The sequence below is a fragment of the Oncorhynchus keta genome, unplaced genomic scaffold (genome assembly GCF_023373465.1).
Source record: "Oncorhynchus keta strain PuntledgeMale-10-30-2019 unplaced genomic scaffold, Oket_V2 Un_contig_6244_pilon_pilon, whole genome shotgun sequence".
In the NCBI taxonomy this organism is placed as follows: Eukaryota; Metazoa; Chordata; class Actinopteri; order Salmoniformes; family Salmonidae; genus Oncorhynchus; species Oncorhynchus keta.
Window position 1 is genome coordinate 803,354 of NW_026288751.1, and position 27,943 is coordinate 831,296.

At 44.6% G+C, this 27,943-nt stretch overlaps 1 protein-coding gene across 19 annotated transcripts in view; it reads right to left on the reverse strand.

Annotated features, from left to right (window-relative positions):
* LOC118391807 (RNA-binding protein Musashi homolog 2) overlaps positions 1–27,943 on the reverse strand; it is a 390,497-nt gene that overhangs the window by 96,921 nt on the left and 265,633 nt on the right. For all 19 annotated transcript variants that reach the window (XR_008122163.1, XR_008122162.1, XM_052510967.1 and 16 more), the window contains exon 8: positions 3,128–3,210. Coding sequence is in view for 17 of the 19 variants with exons in the window: in XM_052510967.1 (XP_052366927.1) it covers positions 3,128–3,210 (83 nt within the window). In the remaining 2 variants the exon portion in view is untranslated. The remainder of the gene's footprint in view (positions 1–3,127; positions 3,211–27,943) is intronic.

The following is a 27,943-nucleotide window of genomic DNA, read 5'->3' on the forward strand; positions in this document are numbered from 1 at the left end:
TGAGTGGAATTAGCAAGTCAAATAGACATGGCACAGGCTGTTAGCAGATGATGCTTCAGATACAGCTTTGATCTGAAGCTCCACAAGTGGATTCTAATAGAGGAAAGACAAACAGGAAGAAGCTCGCTGAACTCCCCAAACCCTCTCCTCTGTTGTCTTAGAGACGCTCCTCAACCATCTCATTACAGCACAGAGAGAGAGAGAGCAGCACATCAACTTCTGCTATTTTCAACAAGACAAATAACCTGGAGTATTTGAAGTAGCTTTTTATTCTCCTCATTTTCTCTGAAGTTACTCATCCGATGATAACGACGCATGCAATTCCCTGCTAGTCCAATTCAATCCAGCCAGTCGATGGATGGCACAAACAATGCTCCCATCCACTGCAGGGAAAACGAAATAGCAGCCCTGGTTTGGTGCTCCCTGAACGATGAAACCATTTGATGCAATATCATATAAAAATCGATAGCATTGTCTTGGTCTCATAGAACTGCGGGCAGACATTCTCTGTCCCTGGGCTCAAGGAGCAGCTTGTCTGTGATGGAGAGAGAGAGAGAGAGAGAGAGAGAGAGAGAGAGAGAGAGAGAGAGAGAGAGAGAGAGAGAGAGAGAGAGAGAGAGAGAGAGAGAGAGAGAGAGAGAGAGAGAGAGAGAGAGAGAGAGAGAGAGAGAGAGAGAGAGAGAGAGAGAGAGAGAGAGAGAGAGAGAGAGAGAGAGAGAGAGAGAGAGAGAGAGAGAGAGAAAGAGAGAGAGAACAAAAGAGGAGGATGGAGAGGGGAGAGGGATCAGAATGACTACAATATCTCCAGCTCAGATAACCAGGCCTGTTTCTCCTCTCCTCCCGTCTCTCTGCTTTCCTTTAATCCTCTCCTTCTCTCCTTTACTCTTCTCCTTTCCTCTCCTCTCCTTTACTTTCCTGCTCTCTTCCTCCATTCTCTACTATTCCTCTCATCTCCTCATCTTTTCTCCTCTCCTCCAATGCTTTCCCCTTTCCTCTCATATCCTCCCTCTCTCCTTATGTGATTCCTATGGGAGCTGTGTAAGGCTTTGATCAGCAAGGGCTGTCACACACACAGAGCGATGCAGGGGGATGAGTTAGGGCAGAGGATGGCAACAGGTGGCCCAGGGGCCCAAACCGGCCTACGGGAGATTTTTTTAGGCCCTCCAAAGTTTTTAGCCAATTCTTATTATTTATACATTTTTTTGTTGAATATTTTGTCAAAAAATACTAAAATCACCAGGAATTCAGCAAAAAATGTGTTTCATTTAATAAATCTGTTCCCAAGTATTCCCACACACAAAAAATGGATATGTGATTGTGTCTAAATGTACTGAAGATATGAAATTATTGCTATTTTCAAAACAATCTATTTTAGGGCTTAGTTGATACAGTTCATATGAGGAAATCAGTCAATTGAAATAAATGAATTAGGCCCTAATCTATGGATTTCACATGACTGGGAATACAGATATGGAACTGTTGGTCACAGATACAGTACCTTAACAAATGGGCCTCAGGATCTAGTCATGGTATTTCTGTGCATTCAAATTGCCACCAATAAAATGTAATTGTGTTCGTTGTCCGTAGCTTATGCCTGCCCATATCATAACCCCACCGCCACCATGGGGCACTTTACAACATTGACATCAGCAAACCACTCGCCAACAAGAAGTCATTCATGTGGTCTGTGGTTGTGAGGTCGGTTGGACGTACTGGCAAATTCTCTAAAATGACGTTAATGAACTCTTATGGTAGAGAAATTAACATACAATTCTCTGGCAACAGCCCTGGTGGTCATTCCTGCAGTCAGCATGCCAATTGCACACTTCCTTAAAACTTGAGACATCTGTGGCATTGTGGTGTGTAACAAAACTGCACACATTTTTAGAGTGGCCTTTTATTGTCCACTGCATTAGATACACCTGTGTAATGATCATGCTGTTAAATATGCCCACCTTTCAGGTGGATGGTTTATCTTGGCAAATGAGAAATGCTCACTAACAGGGATGTAAACAAATTTGTGCACAACATTTTTGAGAAAAAATATTTTTGTGCGTATGGAATATTTATGGGATCTTTCTATTTCAGCTCATGAAAGAAGGGACCAACACTTTACATGTTACGTTTATATTCTTGTTCAGTGCAACTATGTTCCGGCCTCCGACCATGCGCACCAACACAAATCGACACGCGGCTGAATCTAGTTGCCTTCCCCTGAGTTAGGGAGAGCCGGTAAGGTCATACATGGGAGAGCCGGTCCCAAGTGGATCTGTTTCTACTACACCGCCCCTGTCAGTCAGCTCCTATGGTCCTGAAGGAGACCACATAGTAAAGGAAGGAGTCCCAACCCATTGAGTGACAGGAAGAGAGCATTCCCTCTAGCCTATCACAGGCCACAGGGCCAACCCAGTCAGTAGGCTATACACAGTGTACACCCAGGGGGACTGAAGGGCACACACTACAGAGACTCACAACTGTCTGCTGTATATCAACATGTGACATGAAACAGATGGCTACAATATGTCCTGTGATATTGAGCATGAGCCATCTGATCGGCTGAACTGACGGAATGACCATACACTTTCGACTGTGTGCTTTGAAGCAGAGGACAACAGCAGTGAGGAGTGATGAGTCAGATCATTACTGGGCTTCCTGGAAGGCTCTAATCCCTGGTTAATGAACTCTTCCTCTGCCAATGACTTCCCAGCAACACTCTCTGCCTGCCCTGGCTGGCTGCAGTCAAGGCCTGTGTGTGTCTGGTGTGGGTATGGGTGGGGTTGGAAGAGAAGGACAGGTTCCTCTCACCAGTCCCTCAACCTGACAGGCGGAATTCACACACACAATTTCACGGTTTCTGGGCAGTACACACCACTGAGCTCCCCATCCTAGAGACCCATCGAGTGCACACACACATCACACCACATAAACACATACATGCACGCGCATGTAAACACACACACAGGCGTGTGCACACCTGCCCACAAACACTCACATATACACAGGCGTGCACATACACATACACCCCACACACACACCGTTGACTCTTTGGTATTAACACTCTATTAAAGAGGAAATTAAACTTAATCCTTCAACACCAACCTGGAATTGAAAAGAAGAGTGGACTCACCATTTTATTATTGATTTCATGAAAATGAATTTCACAGACTTTCTCTACAACGTCTTCGCCCTCGAAAGTTATGAAGCCAAATCCTGTGCAGAGGGAGAGAGTGAGAGAAAAGGGGGGAAGAGAGAGATACAGTGAGTTAGGGGGACTTTGCAAACTTCAGTAACTAAAAGGAAAGTCACCACAGGCCTGATTATTATCATGAGCTGCATGGAGAAACTCTGGCCGGCAGTCTTTTGGAGAGGCAGAATGGCGTCAGCGCTGAGAGGAATGACTGAACAAGGCAGACATTGTCTTCTTTAAATCAGCTATATGATGAAATCTCAGACATTATTAGAGGCACTGGAGGACCTTCTCCACAAAGAGAAGATGGAAAAACAGCACAAAGCCCATTTAATGAGATTCATGGGAGCTGGAGCCTTAGCATCTGAATTTCATTAAATGCATTTTGTGTTCCCCTTCATTGAAATTTCACTGTATAAGAAGCCCTCGTTTTTATGTTAATGCCAGACTCGGCATATCTGAATGTGTCATTGACCGTAGGATTTTGGGGGTATTTATAAGATAAAAGCTTAACCCCTTCCTCTACTAAGGAGGCAAGGCTGCGAGACAAGACAACTGCAGCCTTGGCACACCAGGGAACAGCAGTGCTCTTTTCTCTGCTGTTTTGATGGCTGACGCACAAAGCAATGTGCCTTCTTTATGGCGCGGGGTTCAAAGCGAAAATGATTTTCTATTGCAATGTGTTAGAAAGGAAGAGCTAGCATGAAAAAACAAAGAAGAAGAAAAGAACAAGTGCGAGTTAATGGGAACCAGCTCCTATTCAGCCTGTCCTACTGTATACAGCAGACTGACAGTTAGACAGACAGTCAGACAGACAGTTAGACAGACAGTCAGACAGACAGTTAGACAGACAGACAGACAGTCAGACAGACAGTTAGACAGACAGACAGACAGTCAGACAGACAGTTCAGACAGACAGACAGTCAGACAGACAGTTAGACAGACAGTCAGACAGACAGACAGACAGACAGACAGACAGACAGACAATTAGACAGACAGACAGTCAGACAGACAGTTAGACAGACAGTCAGACAGACAGTTAGACAGACAGACAGACAGACAGACAGACAGTTAGACAGACAGACAGACAGTCAGACAGACAGACAGACAGACAGACAGACAGACAGACAGACAGACAGACAGACAGACAGACAGACAGACAGACAGACAGACAATATCACCTCATCCTAGGTTTAAACACACATAGCCATAAACAATCACCATGATAAGTCATTATCAATAAGTCATTATCATGGAGTTCAACAGATGATGATGGGCTGAAGAGACATTGTGACATGTTGAATGTGACATGGGTTTTGATTTGTCAATTGACGTTAGAATACAAGAGGTCAAAGGGCATGTAGCCTGAGTACATTGTGTTAAACTGAACCTGTACCATACCCATAATAGTCAATACCATATGTGTAATCAGCCTATTCTAAACACAAACACCCAGTCCATAATACTGACAGTCAGCATCCTCCTGGGTTTAGACAGACAGGGCTTTCGTATTAAATGGAGGATAAACAGGGTCGGGGCCAGGGGTTAGAGGTCAGAGGTGAGACTAGAGAAGATAAGGAGACGGCAGTGCTGATAAGACAATGGGTAAATAAACCAGCGCCAAACCCCTCTATGCCAAACCCCTCTATTCCACCGTGACCTTTGAGTCATTAACACTTAACTCTGACAGCAAGACAAAGGGGAGAGTGTGTAGTACACATTAGTCACTTTCACCTGTGCTTAGAAGCGTTCCTAAAGCTCTCTTTACGATGACTGCTGCTGTTGACTGTCACCACATAGCCCAGGGGCAGGTTTAGTGTGTCATGTTACTGCAACATGATAACACATGCAATACAATGCACATTGAGCACTGGCACTAAACTGCCCCTGGAATCATTTTCTGTGCAATAGGGACAAGTTAAACAGGATTTCTAAAATCCTTGATGAGTGTTGGTGAGATTAACTGTGCATGCAGGACTAACCTAATGTAGCAGGCATAGAAAGAAGCCCGAGAGGAGTCCCCACTTCCATAAGTTAGGTTAAAAATACTGTATCCCTGAAAACCGGATGTTAGCGCTTACTGGCTGCTCCGAATGGGCTAATAATGCAGGGCAGGCACTGCAGTGTTCTAACTACTGTCATGAGAGGGAACTTATGCCAAGTTGTTCCTAAATGCCCTGACCTCCTCTGATGATTTCCTCTATAAACTCTTCAGGACATCCTGGTGCAGCTGGTGGGAAGGAAAGTTGGTCAGCCCGCCCTCTTCCCATCCCTCACTACTTATGTCTGGGGTTTCTATCTTACTGTCTTTCTCTCTCCCTCGTTTCCCTTTTTCTGCCTGCTTCCCTTGTCATTACTCATAATAACAGTCATCTGAGATAAACTATTCACTATGTCCCTGAAACTGGCAGAGGATGTTACTGAAACATCTCTAGGTCAACAGGAACTTGGAAAACACAGGAAAAGCTACATCAATGAGGTTGAATTAAAATACGCAGATAAATCATCAACAGCTATTCATTTGATGTATTCTATATCAGACCAATGGAATATCAATTTAAGAAGAGAAGTCCTGAGATTGGCTTGCCGTGGGCTGCCTGCCTGTGTGTTTCTGTGGGCGAGGCGAGGCTGAGTAGCGGTGTCGGGAGCTGGAAAATTGGAAGATGCAGCTTGTTTTCCAGCTCGCTCCATCTCCCCCTCGTCGGCGGCACAAGGACCACTTTTGACAACCAACAAATCAGCCGTCAGGAGCCATTTGTCAAGGCGGAGTGCGGGAGGAGAGAGTGGCGGATGACTGAGCGAAGCGAGTAGAGAGACAGAAAGAGAGAGACGGGGAGAGGGGTTAACACACCTGCCCTCTCTGCAGGAGAGTGCTCCTGTCACCGCACTCTCTCCCTCTGCCACACACTGAGACAGGCAGCTCCTCCTTTAACTGATGGCATATTTTCCACTGCACCATTACACACTGTGGGGTCAGGGCCTAGCCTCTGTCACCATCACCCACCAAGCACTACCAACACCGGCAAGGGAAGCTGCTGGGAGCTGCATGCTGGATGGGCTTCTACACCCAACACTAAATCATAGGCTTCTGACCTAACACAGAATGCTTTTCTAATCAGTGTATTGAGTCCAGAGAGCCAGCTCCTGTTGACAGGGGCCTCATTATGGCAGATGTAGAGAGAACACCCTGTAACCAGAGAGTCTGGCTCAGTCTTTCTAGGAGTTATTGATAACCTGAACCCAAACTGATCTATTAGAGAAACAACCCACTGATCCAAACACTACAGCCATCACAAAGAGCCATAATACTACCTCTGATACCAGTGAACACAGTCTCCTGTCCTGTCTGTTTGATGAATATCCTCAGGGCCAGTCCTTGTCGTTGTGCCGCCCTAGGCAAGTCAAAAAAATGCCACCCCAACAAAACTAGAATAGTCCCAGTAAGCAAAATTACATTAAAAAGACATGTAGAATACGTATTTTCCAGAAGTTGAAGTTATGTTCAATTTAGGTTCTGAATAAAAGGTGAAAATGTGTATTTTTCATATGTCTAAAATACATATTATGCAGGACATTAGAAAATACGTATTTTCCGGACGTTGAAATCAGGTCAATTTTCAGTTATGAATGAAATGAGAAAATACTTAATTTTGCAGATGTTGAAAATACATATTTTCCCAATGTATAAATCAGGCTCATTTTTGATTCTGAATAAAAGTAAAAAATATGTAATTTATAGACACCTATGTTTGGGCAAAATCAAGGCTGGTCCAGACTGGACAAAATCTGAACCAAACATAGACGTTTATAAATGGACCAGACCAAAAAACAATGTCAGTGTATGTGGAAATCAAGGCAGGTCCAGATTCAAGGCCGGTCTGTGCTTAATGAGGTGTTACATACAGTGTTGCCTGAAATGTAATTTTATGAATGCTCATCTATGTGGTAAGCCTACCGTTTTGTAAAACACCAAAAGAAGACATCTGGTTTGGACAGGAACAAAAAAAGATGTCCAGAAGATGTCTCGTGCTTACTGGGGTGTAGCCTACCATGTTGACTGCAAAGGAGTTCTATAAATGCCCATCCATGTGGTAGGCCCACCATTTGTAAAACAGGCTGTTGCATTGGCTTTATTAGTCCTGATTCCTGTGACTAATCAATTTGGCTCTGAATATCAGCTACCCAACTTTATCAGGAGTTATTGTGAGCCTATTTGCAATGTGTTTACACAGCTGGAAACGCAGAGGTATTTTATTTTTTGCTATGATCAGCTTGTCAAAAATGTACAGATAGAAATTTGAAACCATTGATCATGACATTGGGGTGAAACTCCTGGACAACAAATGTATTTATATAGCCCTTCGTACATCAGCTGATATATCAGAGTGCTATACAGAAACCCAGCCTAAAACCCCAAACAGCAAGCAATGCAGGTGTTGAAGCACGTTGGCTAGGAAAAACTCCCTAGAAAGGCCAAAACCTAGAAAGAAACCTAGAGAGGAACCAGGCTATGAGGGGTTGCCAGTCTTCTTCTGGCTGTGCCGGGTGGAGGGAGATTATAACAGAACATGGCCAAGATGTTCAAATGTCCATAAATGACCAGCATGGTCAAATAATAGGTCTGGGACAGGTAGCACATTCGGTGAACAGGTCAGGATTCCATAGCCGCAGGCAGAACAGTTGAAACTGGAGCAGCAGCACGGCCAGATGGACTGGGGACAGCAAGGAGTCATCCTGCAACAGTTGTGATTGTCCATTCCATATTGTCCACTTTACTTTGACCTGTCCTGTTGTTAGGATATGTTGTTTGTCAACATGACAGATATTTTTTTATTTGATTGGGTACAATTTAGGTTAGGTTATCTGATCGGAGAAACCTGCATGATGTAAAAAAGTGTCCGTCTCATTACATTGTCATACATTTTATCTCCAGCCTGTAGGCTACAGAAAAGGCCACACACTCTTTCTACCATATCCTATATCTATTAGATGATTTATGTTAGACTCTTTTTTTGATGGAATGTTGGTGGAGCGCTGCAGAGATGCATCTCTCAAACAGCACCCTGGAGAGGCGCGCTGGGAATGGATTAGCAACATATTTTGTGCCCCTGCCTTTGACAAAGTGGGCACTGTTTATCACAGGGTGGCATCAGCACTCACCTAAAAAGCCCATTAGCCACTGGTTGAGAGAAATTGTCATTGGTTTTGGGCAAAATTAGGTTTTATGTGTTGTTGGAGGTGCGTATTGGTCAGTGTAGCTCAGAAAATGCCTCCACAGGCGACCGCCTAATCCTGCCTAATGAGTGTCTACTGCTGGATGGGTTGTATTGACTTCCAGGATGACAGAAACACAGAACAATGTCACACCTCTCTCCAGCCCGGACCCTCCCACAGGGTCTGTCTGACCCTCTATACCTGTACTGGTCTTCCGCCTCACACTCCTCTACCCTGTTCATTACAGACCCAACAGGTACAGCACAACCCCCACCCCCCTCCACTCATCCTCCGTCTCATCCCTCCTTCCCCAGGGTGTCAGGTAGAGGTGTGTGATTCCTGTCTGGTGACCCCTGGTGGGTGTTCTGCTCCCAAACATGGCAGGAGACCAGAACAACAGCTCCATGAGATGAATAAAGAGGACCAGGAATCAATAGGGACAGTGAGAGGTGTCAACACCTTCGCTGGGACAAAACTTTCCTTAAGCTTCAACAATGGCCACTTATGACAACACATGGATTTTCAATGTGAGTGCTGGTAATAGGTGTTACTGGCTGGCTGCTGCAGAGGCGAGGCGTCTTGGCTGAATAGGCTGCATCTCACACTTATTAGAGAGGGGCAGGCCTGGCCCCGTCTCCACTGAGCTACGCCGAGCCCACATTCACAGCCTCTTACCAGCAGCACACAGAACCCTGCACACACACTCTCCCTGCCTGCATAATGCCATCTCCCCGCAGAGAGAGAGAGAGAGAGGCTACGCAAATAACATTAAAATGCTAAATCGATGAAACGTCAAGTGACCTTTCCTTAAAAAGTTGATTCTGCCGGAGCCACATTAATGTATTTAAAGTAGAACAAGATCAAATCAGATAGCATTCTGGAGAGTTTTCTCTCTTAATTTTCTGACAGACACTAAAGGGACTTGCAAATAAATGCTGAAAACTTTCCTTTCAGTTGACTTAACTGTCACCCCTGTTTTAAATCCAACAGCAGTCTTTACATTTTTACTCAACTTACCCTTTTTAGCACCTGGCAATTACAAATCAGGCTACATCGTTTCTCTCTCTGTTTCCACTGAGTGTGTGACACCATTTACATACATAAATAGCTTATTTGGGTACGGCTGTGGAAGAATGTGGACTTCAGCACATGGAAGTGCTATCCTCGGTTAAGGTGTAGGACTTGTTTTACTATTTTCTTAAGGTTGTATTCTGAGGAGAAATCACATACAGCATGCATACCCACAACCCCCTGGGCACAGCAGAGCAGACAGATTCTAGTGACGTGCCCGTGTCAGTCATCCTTACATGAAAATGAAAGCTCTGAGAGCAGTGAGAGCACAGACATGTTCATCCATCCATTACAGCATTAGAAACTCAGCAGACAGTGAGATATCATTCCCATCCAGGACCAACAATGGTATAGGGAGTCAGTGTCAGCCTGTCAGGCCCTACAGTAGGATCTGTATAAGGAACTTTCTGGTGGATTGAGAGCATATTTAACCTGTGCCTAGAACAGAGAGTATTTATAGGGTGACATCATCTCAGAGACACGTCCTAATGTGCAGTCCATGATGAGCTCATCGGAATTTGTGACTGAAAACACTGGGTTACCATGGTGTGTGTGTGTCTGTGTGTGTGTGTGTCTGGGATGAAGGAGGGGACTGGGAATACATGAGCCGATCTTTCAGGATCAATATATGGATCTTCAGGGAATCAATGGAAATGTTCTGCTTTATTTACCCATCACAACGCAGCAGAAGATACCTGGTGACTCTTGGGAGTGGGAGAACCGTGTCAAAGAAAAGAGATTGGACAGTAGAATCGATACTGGGGAGCAGACCTCCCACAACTCCCTAATGACTAGGGCCAAATATGTTTCACCAGGTGAAATGAACTGGAAACATGGAGAAGAATGTTACTGTACACGTATCGTCTTGACAATACTAAACCTGTGATCATACTGTACAATTATCGGCATGACTTTCTGGGTCAATATACAGCATGGAGGAGGGAGAGGGACCACGGGAGAAACAGATATGCTGTGGCTGAGGTTCAGTCTCTATGTGAGTTTACAGTTTTTCTCAGTCGCTTTGGTGCATTTTTCACATCATCCGTAACATGTGCAAAATAATAAGTGCATTTCTCAGAACTATTTGTACAAACTGCAATATACAATAGATATGTTTCTAAAGCTAGTCAGTCACTAAAAATCCATAGTACATCTCTCAAAAGTAAATATTCATGCCAATGATCATGTCAGTGTCATCAGAATGAGAAGTCATTGAGTCATTGTTCACGAACAAGGTCGTCAAAATGTTTAGGCATGTTGTCAATGTAACTGTGTACTTTGACAGTATTACCTGATGTAAACTTAGGCTACAGTTTGGATGACAGTTACTGTATTGAAAATGCACAAGGCTGCACTTCTATGGCATATATCAATTTCAACAGTACTATTTACATATTACTGTATGTGGGTTATTGATTGAAAGAGACTGGACAACCCAAGGGGCACAAAGGGGAAAAAAACGAAATTAGAAAGAAACACAGGAAACCACCCCTAAGGCACAACTTTGCCCGCAGCACTGTTGTGCTGTCTCTACACATCCAGACGTTCCTGTCTGTCGGCCCACATATTCTCATCCACATCACACCGGATATTTTCCCTTCCAATGCAACGTGGTAAGAATCTTTTGGAATGCCTTATCCATCCTCTGCAGGCGTCTACTGTGATGTCCTCACATGCTGCATCCATTGCAGCCAGCAGGGTCATCTGTGTGTGTGGCTGACGATCGTACACCTTCCACCTCCATGTTGAAAATAACTACTCAATTGGATTAAGAAATGGTGAATAAGGTGGGAGGAATTCTATGAGCATCCTCGGGTGGGTCACAAACCATTGCCTTATGATGTTTGATCGATGGAAACTCACATTATCACAAATTACCACATACAAATCCTCTCTAAGCAGACCCCTCTCATCATCAGGGATGAGAGCCCCGTAGAGAGTCTCTAAAAAGTTGAGTAGATGCTGGGTGTTGTATGGCCCTATAAGGGGGATATGGGTCAGGACACCATGCTCCGAAATAGCAGCACACATGGTGATATTTCCTCCCCGTTGGCCTGGCAAATCCACAGTAGCTCTGTGACCGATGATATTCCGACCCCGCCTTCTGCATTTGGTCAGGATGAAGCCAGCCTCATCCACGTATACAAAGTTGTGAGAGGGTTCACTTGATTCCAACTCCATTATACGCTATATCCCAGAACACACAGTTGAATTTGTTTTGGTAAGGAAGAGTGACATAAAATGTACATATATTGCATGTTCCTTCCACAGCAATGGAAATGTGTGCAGTTTATGCTTACTGTACTATGTATCACTATAACATGTTGCTGTAAAGTAGTTACATAGATATATGTTTTACCTGTACATACTGGAACCGTAGCTCCGTAACGCTGTCCTCATTCCTTTGGAATGGTACACAGTACAGCTGTTTCATACTCATCTGGTTTCTATGCAGCACCCTGTCGATGGTTGAGATGCTAACCGTATGGATGTTTTCAAAGACATCGTTGTCTTCTATAATGGTCCTTTGTATTTCCCTGAGTCTCATGGAATTGTTTACTCGGACCATGGTGCAAATAGCCCCCTCCTGTTGAGGTGTGAAAAGGCGTCCTCTGCCACCGGTTTGAGGTAATCTTGCAGTCCTATGTGGGGAAATGCAGTGATGCATCGCACACTTTCACATAGACAAAAACTATGCAAACACACACTTTACTGTAAAGCATACAGGTGGGTGCATGTAAGGTGCAGTATGTATCTGTATAGAGTATATTTCTGTATGCTGTGAAATACAAGTGGACTACTGTAATATGAAGCATTGTAGGAAGTATACAGTATACTGCTTATATACAGTAACAGTGCACTGTACATTGGTGGACATACCTGTTCTCTCTTCGAAACGTTTGAACTATTGAGGACATGGTTGATCTCCCAATATTCGGCTGCTGTTGACCCTGTTCGTTTCCTGGTCCATCCATTATTGGAAAATTGCAACTCTGTGTTGTGGTCTGTCTATATATGCTTGCCAATTGATTCTTCATGAGATGCAACTTTGAGCAATTTAGACAACTGGTTGATTGTTGGTTGAACTAACACTTTACATTCCTTGGCTTATGCAAGGAACTAATGATGTTTTGAGGGGTAAGACTATTCAACAGAGAACCATCTACTATATTTTGATCAACATGACATGAGCAATTGATAATGTGAAAAAAAGCTGACACTTGTACATTATCAATTGCAATTTGTTCAAAAGGAATAAGACATTGCTTTAATGATGTGCAGAAGTGACTAGATGATTTGGAATTTGTACAAGTAGTATCAAGAATTGCACTTTTGATCTAAGAAATGCACCAAAGCGACTGAGAAAAACTGTAAATGAGAGGGAGGAAGAAAGAGAGGAATGAAAAAGACACTGACACAAATACACACAGACATGGTGTGAGTGACTGAGTCAGTGAGTGAGTGAGTGAGTGAGTGAGTGAGTGAGTGAGTGAGTGAGTGAGTGAGTGAGTGAGTGAGTGAGTGAGTGAGTGAGTGGCTGACTGAGTCAGTGAGTGAGTGACTGAATCAGTGAGTGAGTGACTGAGTGAGTGGGTGACTGACTGAGTGACTGAGTGAGTGGGTGAGTGACTGACTGACAGACTGACTGAGTGACTGAGTGAGTGGGTGAGTGACTGACTGAGTGACTGACTGAGTGAGTGGGTGACTGACTGAGTGGGTGAGTGAGTGAGTGAGTGAGTGAGTGAGTGAGTGAGTGAGTGAGTGACTGAGTGAGTGAGTGACTGACTGAGTGAGTGACTGACTGAGTGAGTGAGTGACTGAGTGAGTGAGTGACTGAGTGAGTGGGTGACTGAGTGACTGAGTGAGTGGGTGTGGGTGGTGTGAGTGTGTGGAGAGATCTGGAAGCAGCAGGAGGATCTGAGTTGCAGTCAGAGGTTATGTCCATCTCTCGCTCCCATCACACACACTGGGCCACACTGAGTAGCAGAGCAGCCATGTTTACACATACGCTGGCATGGAATCACCACACACCCATAAGCACAGACCCCGTCTCTCTCTATAAAGAGGAATGGCTCACTCCACAGCACACGCAGGGGTAAGTGCCACATATGATTTATGGCAACATTAGACGGTAAAAATAAGAGGAGTAAGGAAATCCTCAGCACTACAAACACAACACTAAACAACTTGTGCAGCAAAACAAATCACTCCCTCCAAATCGCTAAAGATCTGCGCTCCCCTTTCCCCATGTACTCGCCAAAATAGAATGTGTAATGGGTGTAGGGTAGATAGGCTGCAGGCCTCACAACTCTTAAAACATACCGTGTCAAAGACCAGGGAGGAGAGGAAGTGGAACAACCAAGAGGAGGTTGACCTAGGATCCCCTGGCGATACACACAGAGTCTGAGTCCCACACATGCACACGCACACACACCCCGTATGGCTGCTACAGCGACAGGTTCCCCCTGCCCCTTACATCTCTCCCCTTTCATGATTGGCTGCTCTGACCTCATTATGCATGACCGGCCCTTCACCTGTTCAATCAGACCTGGGAGCAGGGCCCACGCAGCCGGTGTGTCTTGGCCCTATAATAAAGCAAGGGGCCTCCCAGAGTCCACAGCTCCACTGTTACAGGCCTTTGATCAGCACATCGTAATGCTGTAGCTGAGGCTCCTGGAACCAGCACTCAGGTAATCCTCTGATTTATACACTCATTACCATTAACAGACTCAGAGCAGGGACGAGCACATGCTCCAACACCGGAACACTCCAAAACAGAGCCTACAGGAAGGGAGAACATGAGGAAGCAGTGTATCTTGTTCGTTCCAGTCACGAACTACAGCTACAGAAAGAGAACAAATGATGGGAAGGTTTACTCAGTCTTCCCTAAAATGCTGACATAAACCAGCTCACACACGGGGGTCCTACAGCATGAGAAGTAGGATGTGTTGGGGAGACCAACTACATAACCCGGTGCTACAGTACGTTATCTATATGAATAAGCATGGTGACAGAGCCACAAGCTGCTGCCGGGGGAAATGGCCTCGAGTGGCCGTGGCATCAGCACTCTTACTCAGCCCCATCGCAAGGAGGGTTTCATGACGGATCACCACCTCAAGCTGAACCTCTGCAAGACGGAGCTGCTCTTCCTCCCGGGGAAGGACTGCCCGTTCCATGATCTCGCCATCACGGTTGACAACTCCATTGTGTCCTCCTCCCAGAGCGCTAAGAACCTTGGCGTGATCCTGGACAACACCCTGTCGTTCTCAACTAACATCAAGGCGGTGGCCCGTTCCTGTAGGTTCATGCTCTACAACATCCGCAGAGTACGACCCTGCCTCACACAGGAAGCGGCGCAGGTCCTAATCCAGGCACTTGTCATCTCCCGTCTGGATTACTGCAACTCGCTGTTGGCTGGGCTCCCTGCCTGTGCCATTAAACCCCTACAACTCATCCAGAACGCCGCAGCCCGTCTGGTGTTCAACCTTCCCAAGTTCTCTCACGTCACCCCGCTCCTCCGCTCTCTCCACTGGCTTCCAGTTGAAGCTCGCATCCGCTACAAGACCATGGTGCTTGCCTACGGAGCTGTGAGGGGAACGGCACCTCAGTACCTCCAGGCTCTGATCAGGCCCTACACCCAAACAAGGGCACTGCGTTCATCCACCTCTGGCCTGCTCGCCTCCCTACCACTGAGGAAGTACAGTTCCCGCTCAGCCCAGTCAAAACTGTTCGCTGCTCTGGCCCCCAATGGTGGAACAAACTCCCTCACGACGCCAGGACAGCGGAGTCAATCACCACCTTCCGGAGACACCTGAAACCCCACCTCTTTAAGGAATACCTAGGATAGGATAAGTAATCCTTCTCACCCCCCTAAAAGATTTAGATGCACTATTGTAAAGTGGCTGTTCCACTGGATGTCATAAGGTGAATGCACCAATTTGTAAGTCGCTCTGGATAAGAGCGTCTGCTAAATGACTTAAATGTAAATGTATGTAAATGTTTCATTAATAAAAACAAGAGCTCAAACAATGATTAGCCCAGAATAAGTCCCCATTTTCCTCCTAAAGAGGCTGGTGGAGAGGTCTCACTTTAGGGACTGGCCTGGGAGGTTGTGGACCAGCAGAGTCCATTAACATTACTTGTAGTCAGCCCTATTGACTCTGCATACAAAGATAATGCTCTCTTGCCTTTTGCCTAGGCAATTAAAGTCAAAGAAAAGAGGAGAGGGTGAAAAAGCTCTCAACGATATATTTTGCTCCTGCGACATTCCTCTGAATCATTCCCATTAGAGGGAAGAGCTGTAAATCATTTCCCCTGGCTAATCAGTGTAGTGATAAATGCATTGAGAACAGGGTTAGTCATCTACCCCCGCCCCACCCCACCGTCTCTCTAACAACACCCGAGAGCTATATGTAATAAAGACTTACCTATGATGGTCTTATTGCTGGGCTTTGTGAGCTCTAAGAATACCTCACTATCCCATAAAAATATATATTTTTAATTGAGTTAAATCGTAAAGCATGCAGGGAGATGCAACAGAATACACCACATTAGCTGTCCTGCTCTCCTTGTGGCTTTGAATGTAGGCTATGCTATTAGTTTTTTAATTAAATAACACATTCACTGATAAAATGTCAAGCCAGAAGGAAGCTTTAACAGGATAAATGTCTTATTTATTTCTCTGATTACAATCTTTTCAATGTCCTTGTGCTTGAGCCTGAGCTTCAAATATATATGCCTGCGTGAGTGTGTGGTCCACTGTGTCTGTGCAATCCCACTAATGATACTGAAGGAGAGTGAAGAGGCAAGCAGGGCTATAGAGACGTGAGATGGAGGGTTGCATAGGTTAGATTATAAACTGGGTGGTTCGAGCCCTGAATGCTGATTGGCTGAAAGCCATGTTATATCAGACCGTATACTGTCCCATGGGTATGACAAAACATTTATTTTTACTGCTCTAATTACATTGGTAACCTGTTTATAACAGCAACAAGGCACCTCAGGGGTTTGTGGTATACGGCCTATATACCACGGCTAAGGGCTAGGCACTCTGCGTTGTGTCGTAAGAACAGCTTTTAGCCGTGGTATATTGCACATATATCACACCCCCTTGGGCCTTATTGCTTAATTAGAGGAGACAGAGGAGGATAAGAGATAGATGCCGAAAATAGGGACCACCCACAAATACACCAGCTGCTGTTGCGAACACATTTCTACGTGGGTATGTTCATGAGTGTATGTGTGTGTGTTTGCATTCAGTGCATCTATGTACTGTATGTATAGTATGTTCTGTGCATGTGTGCGACTGTGCATGTCTCAATTGGTGCTCCTGTTTGTCCACACATGTCAACGCAGATTTATCCACCCACCCACCACCTAAGAAACATGCACAGACACGCACAGAACTGTAAGTGATATGCAGCGACACACATACAGATATAAACAAACATCAATCCTATAGCAAAAGAGACAATATGAATAACAAGTCTGTTTTCAGCCAGGCAGATCCCATACGTATTGTGTGTGCTCAACATGCTAATGTCTTAATATCTGTGACTCAGAGATCTGGATGTCTTGAGTTTAGATTCTGGGTAGGGATCTATAAGACTATTCACAGGTCTGGCTCTGTCTAAATATTCTATACATATCTGGGTCTGTGCCCATTCTTTAAATGAACCAATCTTTGTACTGTATGTGTGATGTGTATGCACATTATATCTTAGCACATGTTTCATGTATGTGATGACGTGTGTGATCAGTTAATGCATCTCAGTGTCAGTGTGACTTGAGGGTTACGTGGTGAGTGTATCTCAGAGTCAGTTTGACTTGAGATTTACGTGGTGAGTGTATCTCAGAGTCAGTTTGACTTGAGGTTTCGTGGTGAGTGTATCTCAGTGTCAGTTTGACTTGAGGTTACGTGGTGAGTGTATCTCAGAGTCAGTTTGACTTGAGATTTACGTGGTGAGTGTATCTCAGAGTCAGTTTGACTTGAGATTTACGTGGTGAGTGTATCTCAGAGTCAGTTTGACTTGAGGTTTCGTGGTGAGTGTATCTCAGTGTCAGTTTGACTTGAGATTTACGTGGTGAGTGTATCTCAGAGTCAGTTTGACTTGAGGTTTCGTGGTGAGTGTATCTCAGAGTCAGTTTGACTTGAGGTTAAGTGGTGAGTGTATCTCGGTGTCAGTTTGACTTGAGGTTACGTGGTGAGTGTATCTCAGTGTCAGTTTGACTTGAGGTTTACGTGGTGAGTGTATCTCAGAGTCAGTTTGACTTGAGATTTACGTGGTGAGTGTATCTCAGAGTCAGTTTGACTTGAGGTTTACGTGGTGAGTGTATCTCAGTGTCAGTTTGACTTGAGGTTTACGTGGTGAGTGTATCTCAGTGTCAGTTTGACTTGAGGTTTACGTGGTGAGTGTATCTCAGTGTCAGCTTGACTTGAGGTTTACGTGGTGAGTGTATCTCAGTGTCAGTGTGACTTGAGGTTTACGTGGTGAGTGTATCTCAGTGTCAGTTTGACTTGAGGTTACGTGGTGAGTGTATCTCAGTGTCAGTGTGACTTGAGGTTTACGTGGTGAGTGTATCTCAGTGTCAGTGTGACTTGAGGTTCCGTGGTGAGTGTATCTCAGTGTCAGTTTGACTTGAGGTTTACGTGGTGAGTGTATCTCAGTGTCAGTGTGACTTGAGGTTACGTGGTGAGTGTATCTCAGTGTCAGTTTGACTTGAGGTTACGTGGTGAGTGTATCTCAGTGTCAGTTTGACTTGAGGATTTACGTGGTGAGTGTATCTCAGTCAGTCAGTGAGTGACAGTTTGAGGTTAAGTGGTGAGTGTATCTCAGTGTCAGTTTGACTTGAGGTTTACGTGGTGAGTGTATCTCAGTGTCAGTTTGTGACTTGAGGTTACGTGGTGAGTGTATCTCAGTGTCAGTTTGACTTGAGGTTTACGTGGTGAGTGTATCTCAGTGTCAGTTTGACTTGAGGTTAAGTGGTGAGTGTATCTCAGTGTCAGTTTGACTTGAGGTTTACGTGGTGAGTGTATCTCAGTGTCAGTTTGACTTGAGGTTACGTGGTGAGTGTATCTCAGTGTCAGTTTGACTTGAGGTTACGTGGTGAGTGTATCTCAGTGTCAGTTTGACTTGAGGTTTACGTGGTGAGTGTATCTCAGTGTCAGTTTGACTTGAGGTTAAGTGGTGAGTGTATCTCAGTGTCAGTTTACTTGAGGTTTACGTGGTGAGTGTATCTCAGTGTCAGTTTGACTTGAGGTTACGTGGTGAGTTTATCTCAGTGTCAGTTTGACTTGAGGTTACGTGGTGAGTGTATCTCAGTGTCAGTTTGACTTGAGGTTAAGTGGTGAGTGTATCTCAGTGTCAGTTTGACTTGAGGTTAAGTGGTGAGTGTATCTCAGTGTCAGTTTTACTTGAGGTTTATGTGGTGAGTGTATCTCAGTGTCAGTGTGACTTGAGGTTTACGTGGTGAGTGTATCTCAGTGTCAGTTTGACTTGAGGTTTACGTGGTGAGTGTATCTCAGTGTCAGTTTGACTTGAGGTTTACGTGGTGAGTGTATCTCAGTGTCAGTTTGACTTGAGGTTACGTGGTGAGTGTATCTCAGTGTCAGTTTGACTTGAGGTTTACGTGGTGAGTGCATCTCAGTGTCAGTTTGACTTGAGGTTACGTGGTGAGTGTATCTCAGTGTCAGTTTGACTTGAGGTTTACGTGGTGAGTGTATCTCAGTGTCAGTTTGACTTGAGGTTTACGTGGTGAGTGTATCTCAGTGTCAGTGTGACTTGAGGTTCCATGGTGAGTGTATCTCAGTGTCAGTTTGACTTGAGGTTTACGTGGTGAGTGTATCTCAGTGTCAGTGTGACTTGAGGTTACGTGGTGAGTGTATCTCAGTGTCAGTGTGACTTGAGGTTAAGTGGTGAGTGTATCTCAGAGTCAGTTTGACTTGAGGTTACGTGGTGAGTGTATCTCAGTGTCAGTTTGACTTGAGGTTACGTGGTGAGTGTATCTCAGTGTCAGTTTGACTTGAGGTTACGTGGTGAGTGTATCTCAGTGTCAGTTTGACTTGAGGTTACGTGGTGAGTGTATCTCAGTGTCAGTTTGACTTGAGGTTACGTGGTGAGTGTATCTCAGTGTCAGTTTGACTTGAGGTTACGTGGTGAGTGTATTTGCAAACCAGCATTTATTATTTAGTCCTAGCTGTGTGTACATCCTTGTTCACATGTGAATAAAAAATAGCGTGTGTGTCTGGATATATGTGTGTGTGTGTGTTTCTTGTGTGTGTGTCTGTGTTCTGCAGGAGCGGCTGGGCTCTGGCTCCACTCTACTGTAGCTATGCTGAGGGAACTATCGTGTCTGTCTCTATGTAGGTCAGCTAGCAGCGATGGGCCATCCATTTTAGTGTCCTACTTAGAAAGACATACAGTGCGGCGCAAAAGAGAGACAGGGACTTTTTTTCTCCATTTAAGCCACCCTCCATCCCTCTCTCTGCTCCCCTCTTCCCTCCCTTCCTGCTGCCCACTGTGCTCAGCCGATGCACACTTTCATTCTCCCAGCTCAGCGGAGCAGCACACTTCTAACTGTATATGCTGAATGCACAGGGCTACATGGGCAGTCTGTTAAGGCAGGACTGAGACAAACAGGGCTACATGGACAGTCTGTTAAGGCAGGACTGAGACAAACAGAGCTACATGGACAGTCTGTTAAGGCAGGACTGAGACAAACAGAGCTACATGGACAGTCTGTTAAGGCAGGACTGAGACAAACAGAGCTACATGGACAGTCTGTTAAGGCAGGACTGAGACAAACAGAGCTACATGGACAGTCTGTTGACTTGAGGTTTACGTGGTGAGTGTATCTCAGTGTCAGTTTGACTTGTTAGGCAGGACTGAGACAAACAGAGCTACATGGACAGTCTGTTAAGGCAGGACTGAGACAAACAGAGCTACATGGACAGTCTGTTAAGGCAGGACTGAGACAAACAGAGCTACATGGACAGTCTGTTAAGAGGCTACAGGACACTGACTGAGACAAACAGAGCTACATGGACAGTCTGTTAAGGCAGGACTGAGACAAACAGAGCTACATGGACAGTCTGTTGAGGACAAACAGAGCAGGACAGTCTGTTGAGACTGAGAAACAGAGCTACATGGACAGTCTGTTAAGGCAGGACTGAGACAAACAGAGCTACATGGACAGTCTGTTAAGGCAGGACTGAGACAAACAGAGCTACATGGACAGTCTGTTAAGGCAGGACTGAGACAAACAGAGCTACATGGACAGTCTGTTAAGGCAGGACTGAGACAAACAGAGCTACATGGACAGTCTGTTAAGGCAGGACTGAGACAAACAGAGCTACATGGACAGTCTGTTAAGGCAGGACTGAGACAAACAGAGCTACATGGACAGTCTGTTAAGGCAGGACTGAGACAAACAGAGCTACATGGACAGTCTAAGGCAGGACTGAGACAAACAGAGCTACATGGACAGTCTGTTAAGGCAGGACTGAGACAAACAGAGCTACATGGACAGTCTGTTAAGGCAGGTTACATGGACAGTCAGTTAAGGCAGGACTGAGACAAACAGAGCTACATGGACAGTCTGTTAAGGCAGGACTGAGACAAACAGAGCTACATGGACAGTCTGTTAAGGCAGGACTGAGACAAACAGAGCTACATGGACAGTCAGTTAAGGCAGGACTGAGACAAACAGAGCTACATGGACAGTATGTTAAGGCAGGACTGAGACAAAAAGGGCTAAAGCTGTGTGCTCATTACCTGACCTCAGCTCAGCAGCCAGCTGGCTCTGTGGTTTCACACAAAACCTATACCATTCACGTAATCAAACATGCTAGGGCAGGGGAAGGCAACTACATTCAGCCACGGGACGATTTTTGTCAGAGCGGATGGTCAGGGGGCCGAAACATAATGATAATAATTTGTACACTGCAAATTGAACAGGCCAAAAAGAGATTGTATTTTAAAATAACAATAATTTCATACCTTGATTACATTGAGACATCTCTTTTTTTATCCGTGGGAATACTTGGGAACAGATTTTCTAAATTAAACTTTTTAGATTAATTCCTGATGAGTTTACAGTCTTATTTTTAACCTAAAAACTATTTTTTCTTTTTTGAAAACTGTGGGTGGGGGGCAAGTAAAATCACTGGAGGGAGGTTTTTGTCCTGCCTGTTGCTGACTCCTGTACTAGGGAAATACAGGCTGGCTATGCTATGCATGTCAAATCAACAATGCTGCAGAACAAGTAGCTTCATTACATGGACATGACTCTGTTATGAAATGTGAGGGTCTAAACTACTGAGATTTAAAGTTCTCCATTGAACAATGACAGGGTGTTTTTTTAAGCGGAGCCCTTGAGAAGAACAATGGGCCAAATTCAACAGATCTAGATCTCTATCACATACAGTAACATCCAATGAGGAAAGAGCCGGGAACCTTTCCAAAAACCCATTGAGACGTGGTGATGAATTTCTTTTCATCAGGAGATCCAATGTGGAATTGGAAATCCATTGAAACAGATATGCACCTTTGGTGCGTTTCCACTGATTGATATAGATATCAGTTTCATTAAACGTAATTAGCTTTTAAAAAAAACATTTATGATGAAACTAGGGATCTGAATAGGAGATAATCAGTAATAAGTGAACGGTTCAAAGGATATAATGGAAGAGACAGACGGGAAGATGATTGACTGTGGATTAGTACATATGAAATTGTTTTTGGATGTGAAGTGAAGGAATAACGTGCGCTAGCTGCCAGATCGCAGGTATACGCAGACACTTTCTGATGCAGCCTCCAACAGAGCGCTGTCTCACAGACTAATTGCATTAGAATTTCAATAGTTATTTTTAAACATAAAAGACCACTATAGATTAAGCAAGCAGCAAGTGTTTAAAGAATTGAATTACGCGAGGGCAGGCCATAAAGTAGCATTGATTCAACTTAATTAGGCTTTTCTCAGCCACTGTGGCCAGAATGTTATTTATGTACAGGCATGGGGTATGTTTAAAGGCAAGACACTGGATCAATTCATCCGTAATGAAGAACATTGACGATGCCACTTTGCAGAGGCCCGTCATGGTTTAGAGGAGATTGCTTTTAATGAGCGTGCCAAACGCTTGGAAGCACTACTGCTTTCCTTTATTTACTTGAGAGACACAGTTTCTGCCGCTGCTGGTGAATTTAGCTAAGAATCTTAAGACAGAGAGAAACCTAATGCCACTAAGCAGGAGATACAGGCCCAACCCACACAGAGCCACACAGAGCGGAGCACCCTCAGGGGCCACACATAATCACAATAATATCTGGCCCCTGGCCAGTGGAGAGAGAAAATGAGAAAACTGATATCTGATATGTCCATCAATATACCTCAAATCTGGTGGGAGGATGGAAAGTATACCGAACAATATGTACTAACTGTGTACAGTGTGGTTGATGTTAGGTCAATGTAGGCAGGATGGGGTGATGTCTCTACTGACTCCACTTTCACTACCTTCTTTCATCACCTGCCCCTAGTACTGTAGGCCTTCTGATTGATTACACACACACACACACACACACACACACACACACACACACACACACACACACACACACACACACACACACACACACACACACACACACACACACACACACACACACACACACACACACACACACACACACACACACACACACACGGCTAGTTAGCAGTAGAATCCTGTATGAGTGTGTGGCACCACAAAGGCTAGCAGTGTAGGGTCATTTGCATGTGTAACACTATGTTCACAGCTTCCTGGGTTTATTTCATTTCTTAAGTGCAGCATAATTGGTTGTATAATCAAACTTGAAAATGTACATAGCACAGCCATTCCAGCACTTCAGATGTCCTTTAATCACTGCTTTTGGGCTGGAGCCAAGAGGAATTAGCAGGAACGAGAAAGCTCTGTGGAGAACCGTGTCTGCCGTTTATTTACTCCTTTGTTCATCTTATTCATTTCACGGATGTGTCTCTCTCTTTTTTCCTCTCTTCCGTCGGTTCCTCACAGGAGCGTCTCAAAGAGGATAAAGTCAGAGAACGCTGCTAGACACGGCACGGTCAACATCGCGTGCTACCTCGCTAATAAACACACTGACGTACAGCAGAACTCAACAACTAATCCACCATCAGATGTCTGAGAACACTGTTATTGGTTGTTAACTATGCAGGGAGATGGTGTGGTTTGGGGCATTTGGGAGGTCAACTTGACATGTGTGACCTTTGACTGTTGAGGATAAAGTTCATGCTTACTGTAGACTGGAGATGGACCATGTTCCTTACATTTAGATCTACTCTCTGGAGCAGATGTGGTTGTCCACTTCAGCCTGAGACGACTATTATAGTTGCTATAGACTCTAGAGTTCAGATGTGGTTGTCCACTTCAGCCTGAGACGACTATTATAGTTGCTATAGACTCTAGAGTTCAGATGTGGTTGTCCACTTCAGCCTGAGACGACTATTATAGTTGCTATAGACTCTAGAGTTCAGATGTGGTTGTCCACTTCAGCCTGAGACGACTGCTATAGACTCTAGAGTTCAGATGTGGTTGTCCACTTCAGCCTGAGACGACTGCTATAGACTCTAGAGTTCAGATGTGGTTGTCCACTTCTGCCTGAGACGACTATTATAGTTGCTATAGATTCTAGAGTTCTTGTAGCTCAAGATGGTTACAGGATGATTCTGATGACCCAGCAGGGTCTCCCTGTCCTCACCTTTCTTCTTCTCTCCTATATTCTCCTCCCCTTTTACTCTCCTCTCACTCACTCCCATCTGACGATTTACACACAGGCGTATGTTTAACCGTTCACTCTTGCTGTGCTGGCCGAGCCTTGTTCTCCGAAAAACTCCTCAGCTTCTCTCTTTAGTGTTTTTACCCTCTCTGAAATGTATTTTAATTCACTGGCTTTGCAGAGAAGAGCTCATTTCAATCTCAAAGCCGACATCTGTGGAAGCGGAGCGGACTCTAAACGAGTGGAGTTAATCCTGTACCACAGGGGTACAGCACAGCAGAAGAGAGGAAGGAAGGAGGGAGAGAGACAGAGTGAGAAAGAGCGAGGGAAAGAAGAAGGAGTGGTAGAAGAACAGACCGAGAGGATGAAGAGAGGAGAGAGAGCGGCAGACAAAGCGCACTGAAAGTGGCACTCTAATATGTAACCATATACCTCTTCTCCTCACATCACATCACACCATCCGCAGGAGCAGAGCCCCCTGAGCCAGTCTCCAGTCTCTCTATGGGAGAGGGAGGGAGAGGATGGAGTAGCCACAGTAAGTGGCTAGGACATGTTTATCTAATGGAGGAAAGCAGCTGTCCTCTCGTCCTGATGTATTGGACGGGGGCTTCAAAGAGAAAGGTGGTGTGAGAGGATGGACGTGTGGGGCGGATGGCTCAGTGTCCTGCCTGGTCTTCTCCACCGCCCTGTAACCTCTCTAATTGGACTGTGAGAGGAGGGCTGATCAATCCACCTTACCAGCAGGCAGGCAGGTGGCAGGGAGTGTGGCGGCCCGGCTGGGGGCTCCAATAACAGGGAGGTGCTCTTTAAAGGCCGCCCCACCAGGGGTCACACGGGCCCACTTCCCACTTAATGCATCTCAAAGGTTATTTAAAGTGACTGGCCTATAAGAGCTTTCATCCACAGCACACGCCTACCAATAAACGTCCACCTAAACAGCATCCGGTATCCATTGAGCTGTCCTTTTTCAAAATGGACAATGAGGTAGAGGCCAGTACAGTGGGGCTAAACAGGGGTTTGTTCACCAAGGCACAGCACAGAGGATAATGATGTCTCCTAAGGAGGGCTCGCTATTAGTGCACCCCAAGGGAGTGACTTGGGGGAGGTCAGAGTCCATGATAAGGTATGAGGCTAACACAGGCATGCTCAAAAGAAGGCTAGGGGAGGGAAAGCTAGGACAGGTGGTTGGTATGAGTGACCTGAGACACCTCACCCCTCCACACCCCACCTCACTCCTTCTCACCCCACCGCCACACCAACCAGGGCCTTCAGTCTTACACTCCTGTATTAATGAGATGATATGGAGGGCCCCTCTTTGTGCACTTTTAAAAATAAGACTTTTAAATTCTCCATCCATCTGAGACCATGGACCATGAGATCTCGTTAGGGGTAGATTGGGGAAGGAAAGGCAATAGAGCGATTGAAGGAGAAGATATGTAGAGGAGTAATATCATTACGAGAGAGGGACAGGAAGTAGAGAGAGGGACAGGAAGTAGGGAGAGAGGAAGCTAGAGGTGGAAATCACTGGACTCTTTATCTGTGCTTTCCTTTGTACTTTTTCCTCCTGCACGCCTCTGCAGACATTCTGCTTTAAATGTCAGCTCTGCAAGCTGTTCAAATGAGAATGTGTATGTCTCCCTGTCCCTCTCCAAAGCCATGCCACTCAGCCCTCCTGCATCACATGACTGGGGTGGAAAAGTGGCAAATAAAGACCATATAGACCTCCTGGCCAAGAACAGAACAATCTACAAAAAGAAAATTACTCAAAAAGTGGAAGAAACTACTCATCCTGGCTACCTACAGTGTATGTTGTGATCAATGTTACCTTATTAGACTTTGACATTGCTGATACAATCTTGTTCATAGAATATGCTAATATGATGGGTGCATTAGAGAGATGGGTGCACTCATAGTGGATTAGAGAACTCTATACCACTGTGATATGAGTACTGTCCTAATGTCTGTAATGTACCCCTCTCTCTATCTCTCTATTTCTCTCTCTCTTTCTAAATGGCATGTTGTTTTTGCCGTATCACTGACTCCAGAGAGAGAGAGAGAGAGACTCCAGGGCTGAGAGGGGTGATCCTCTCACTCACAAACATGAGAAGCAGGTTGAGGTAGTGAGGGGGGGAGGGACTCCTGATCTCTCCAAAACAAACGTCTTACACCCAGGCTGATTACCTTGTATAGTTTACCTTGCATTACCTTGTAGCTTGTAATCCTCAAAATGAAGGTAACTGTAATGAAGGTGGAGCTGCAACACAGCACTTCAAGACTTATCAGGGAGGACAGTGTTTTAACGGAGTCCTAGTAACCAACCTGGAGATGATACACACTATCTACAGGGACACAAGAGATGACCATTGCTACTAGAGGTTGACCGATTATGATTTTTCAACGCCGATACCGATACTGATTATTGGAGGACCAAAAAAGGCCGATACAGATTAATCGGCCGATTAAAAAAAAAATATTTATAATAATGACAATTAAAACCATACTGAATGAACACTTTTATTTTTTACTTAACTTAATATAATACATAATGCATAATAATACAGCAATTTAGTATCCAATAAATAATGAAACATGTTCAATTTGGTTTAAATAATGCAAAAACACAGTGTTGGAGAAGAAAGTAAAAGTGCAATATGTGCCATGTAAAAAAGCTAATGTTTAAGTTCCTCAAGAACATGAGAACATATGAAAGCTGGTGGTTCCTTTTGACATGAGTCTTCAATATACCCAGTTTTATTTTATTTTTTATTTTTATTATTATTATTTTTTTTACCTTTATTTAACCAGGCAAGTCAGTTAAGAACACATTCTTATTTTCAATGACAGCCTGGGAACAGTGGGTTAACTGCCTGTTCAGGGGCAGAACAACAGATTTGTACCTTGTTAACTTGGGGGTTTGAACTCACAACCTTCCGGTTACTAGTCCAACGCTCTAACCACTAGGCTGTAGTTATTATAGTAATTATAGGACTATTTCTCTATATACCATTTGTATTTCATATACCTTTGACTAATCAATGTTCTTATAGGCACTATAGTATTACCAGACTAATTTCGGGAGTTGATAGGCTTAAAGTCATAAACAGCGCTGTGCTTCAAGCATTGCGAAGAGCTGCTGGCAAACGCAGGAAAGTGCTGTTTGAATTAATGCTTACGAGCCTGCTGCTGCCTACCACCGCTCAATCAGACTGCTCTATCAAATATCAAATCATAGACTTAATTAAAATATAATAAACACACAGAAATATGAGCCTTATGTCATTAATATGGTCAAATCCGGAAACTATCATTTCAAAAACAAAACGTTTATTCTTTCAGTGAAATACGGAACCGTTCCGTATTTTATCGTACGGATGGCAACCCTAAGTCTAAATATTGCTTTTACATTGCACAACCTTCAATGTTAGGTCATAATTATGTAAAATTCTGGCAAATTAATTACAATCTTTACACAGTTCGCAATGAGCCAGGCAGCCCAAACTGCTGCATATACCCTGACTCTGCTTGCACTGAATGCAAGAGAACCAGAAACTGTGGATGACCGAATACAAACAGCGTAGTTATTCCCTCCACAAAGCAATCAAATAAGCTAAGCGTCAGTATAGAGACAAAGTAGAGTCGCAATTCAACGGCTCAGACACGAGAGGTATGTGGCAGGGTCTACAGTCAATCACGGACTACA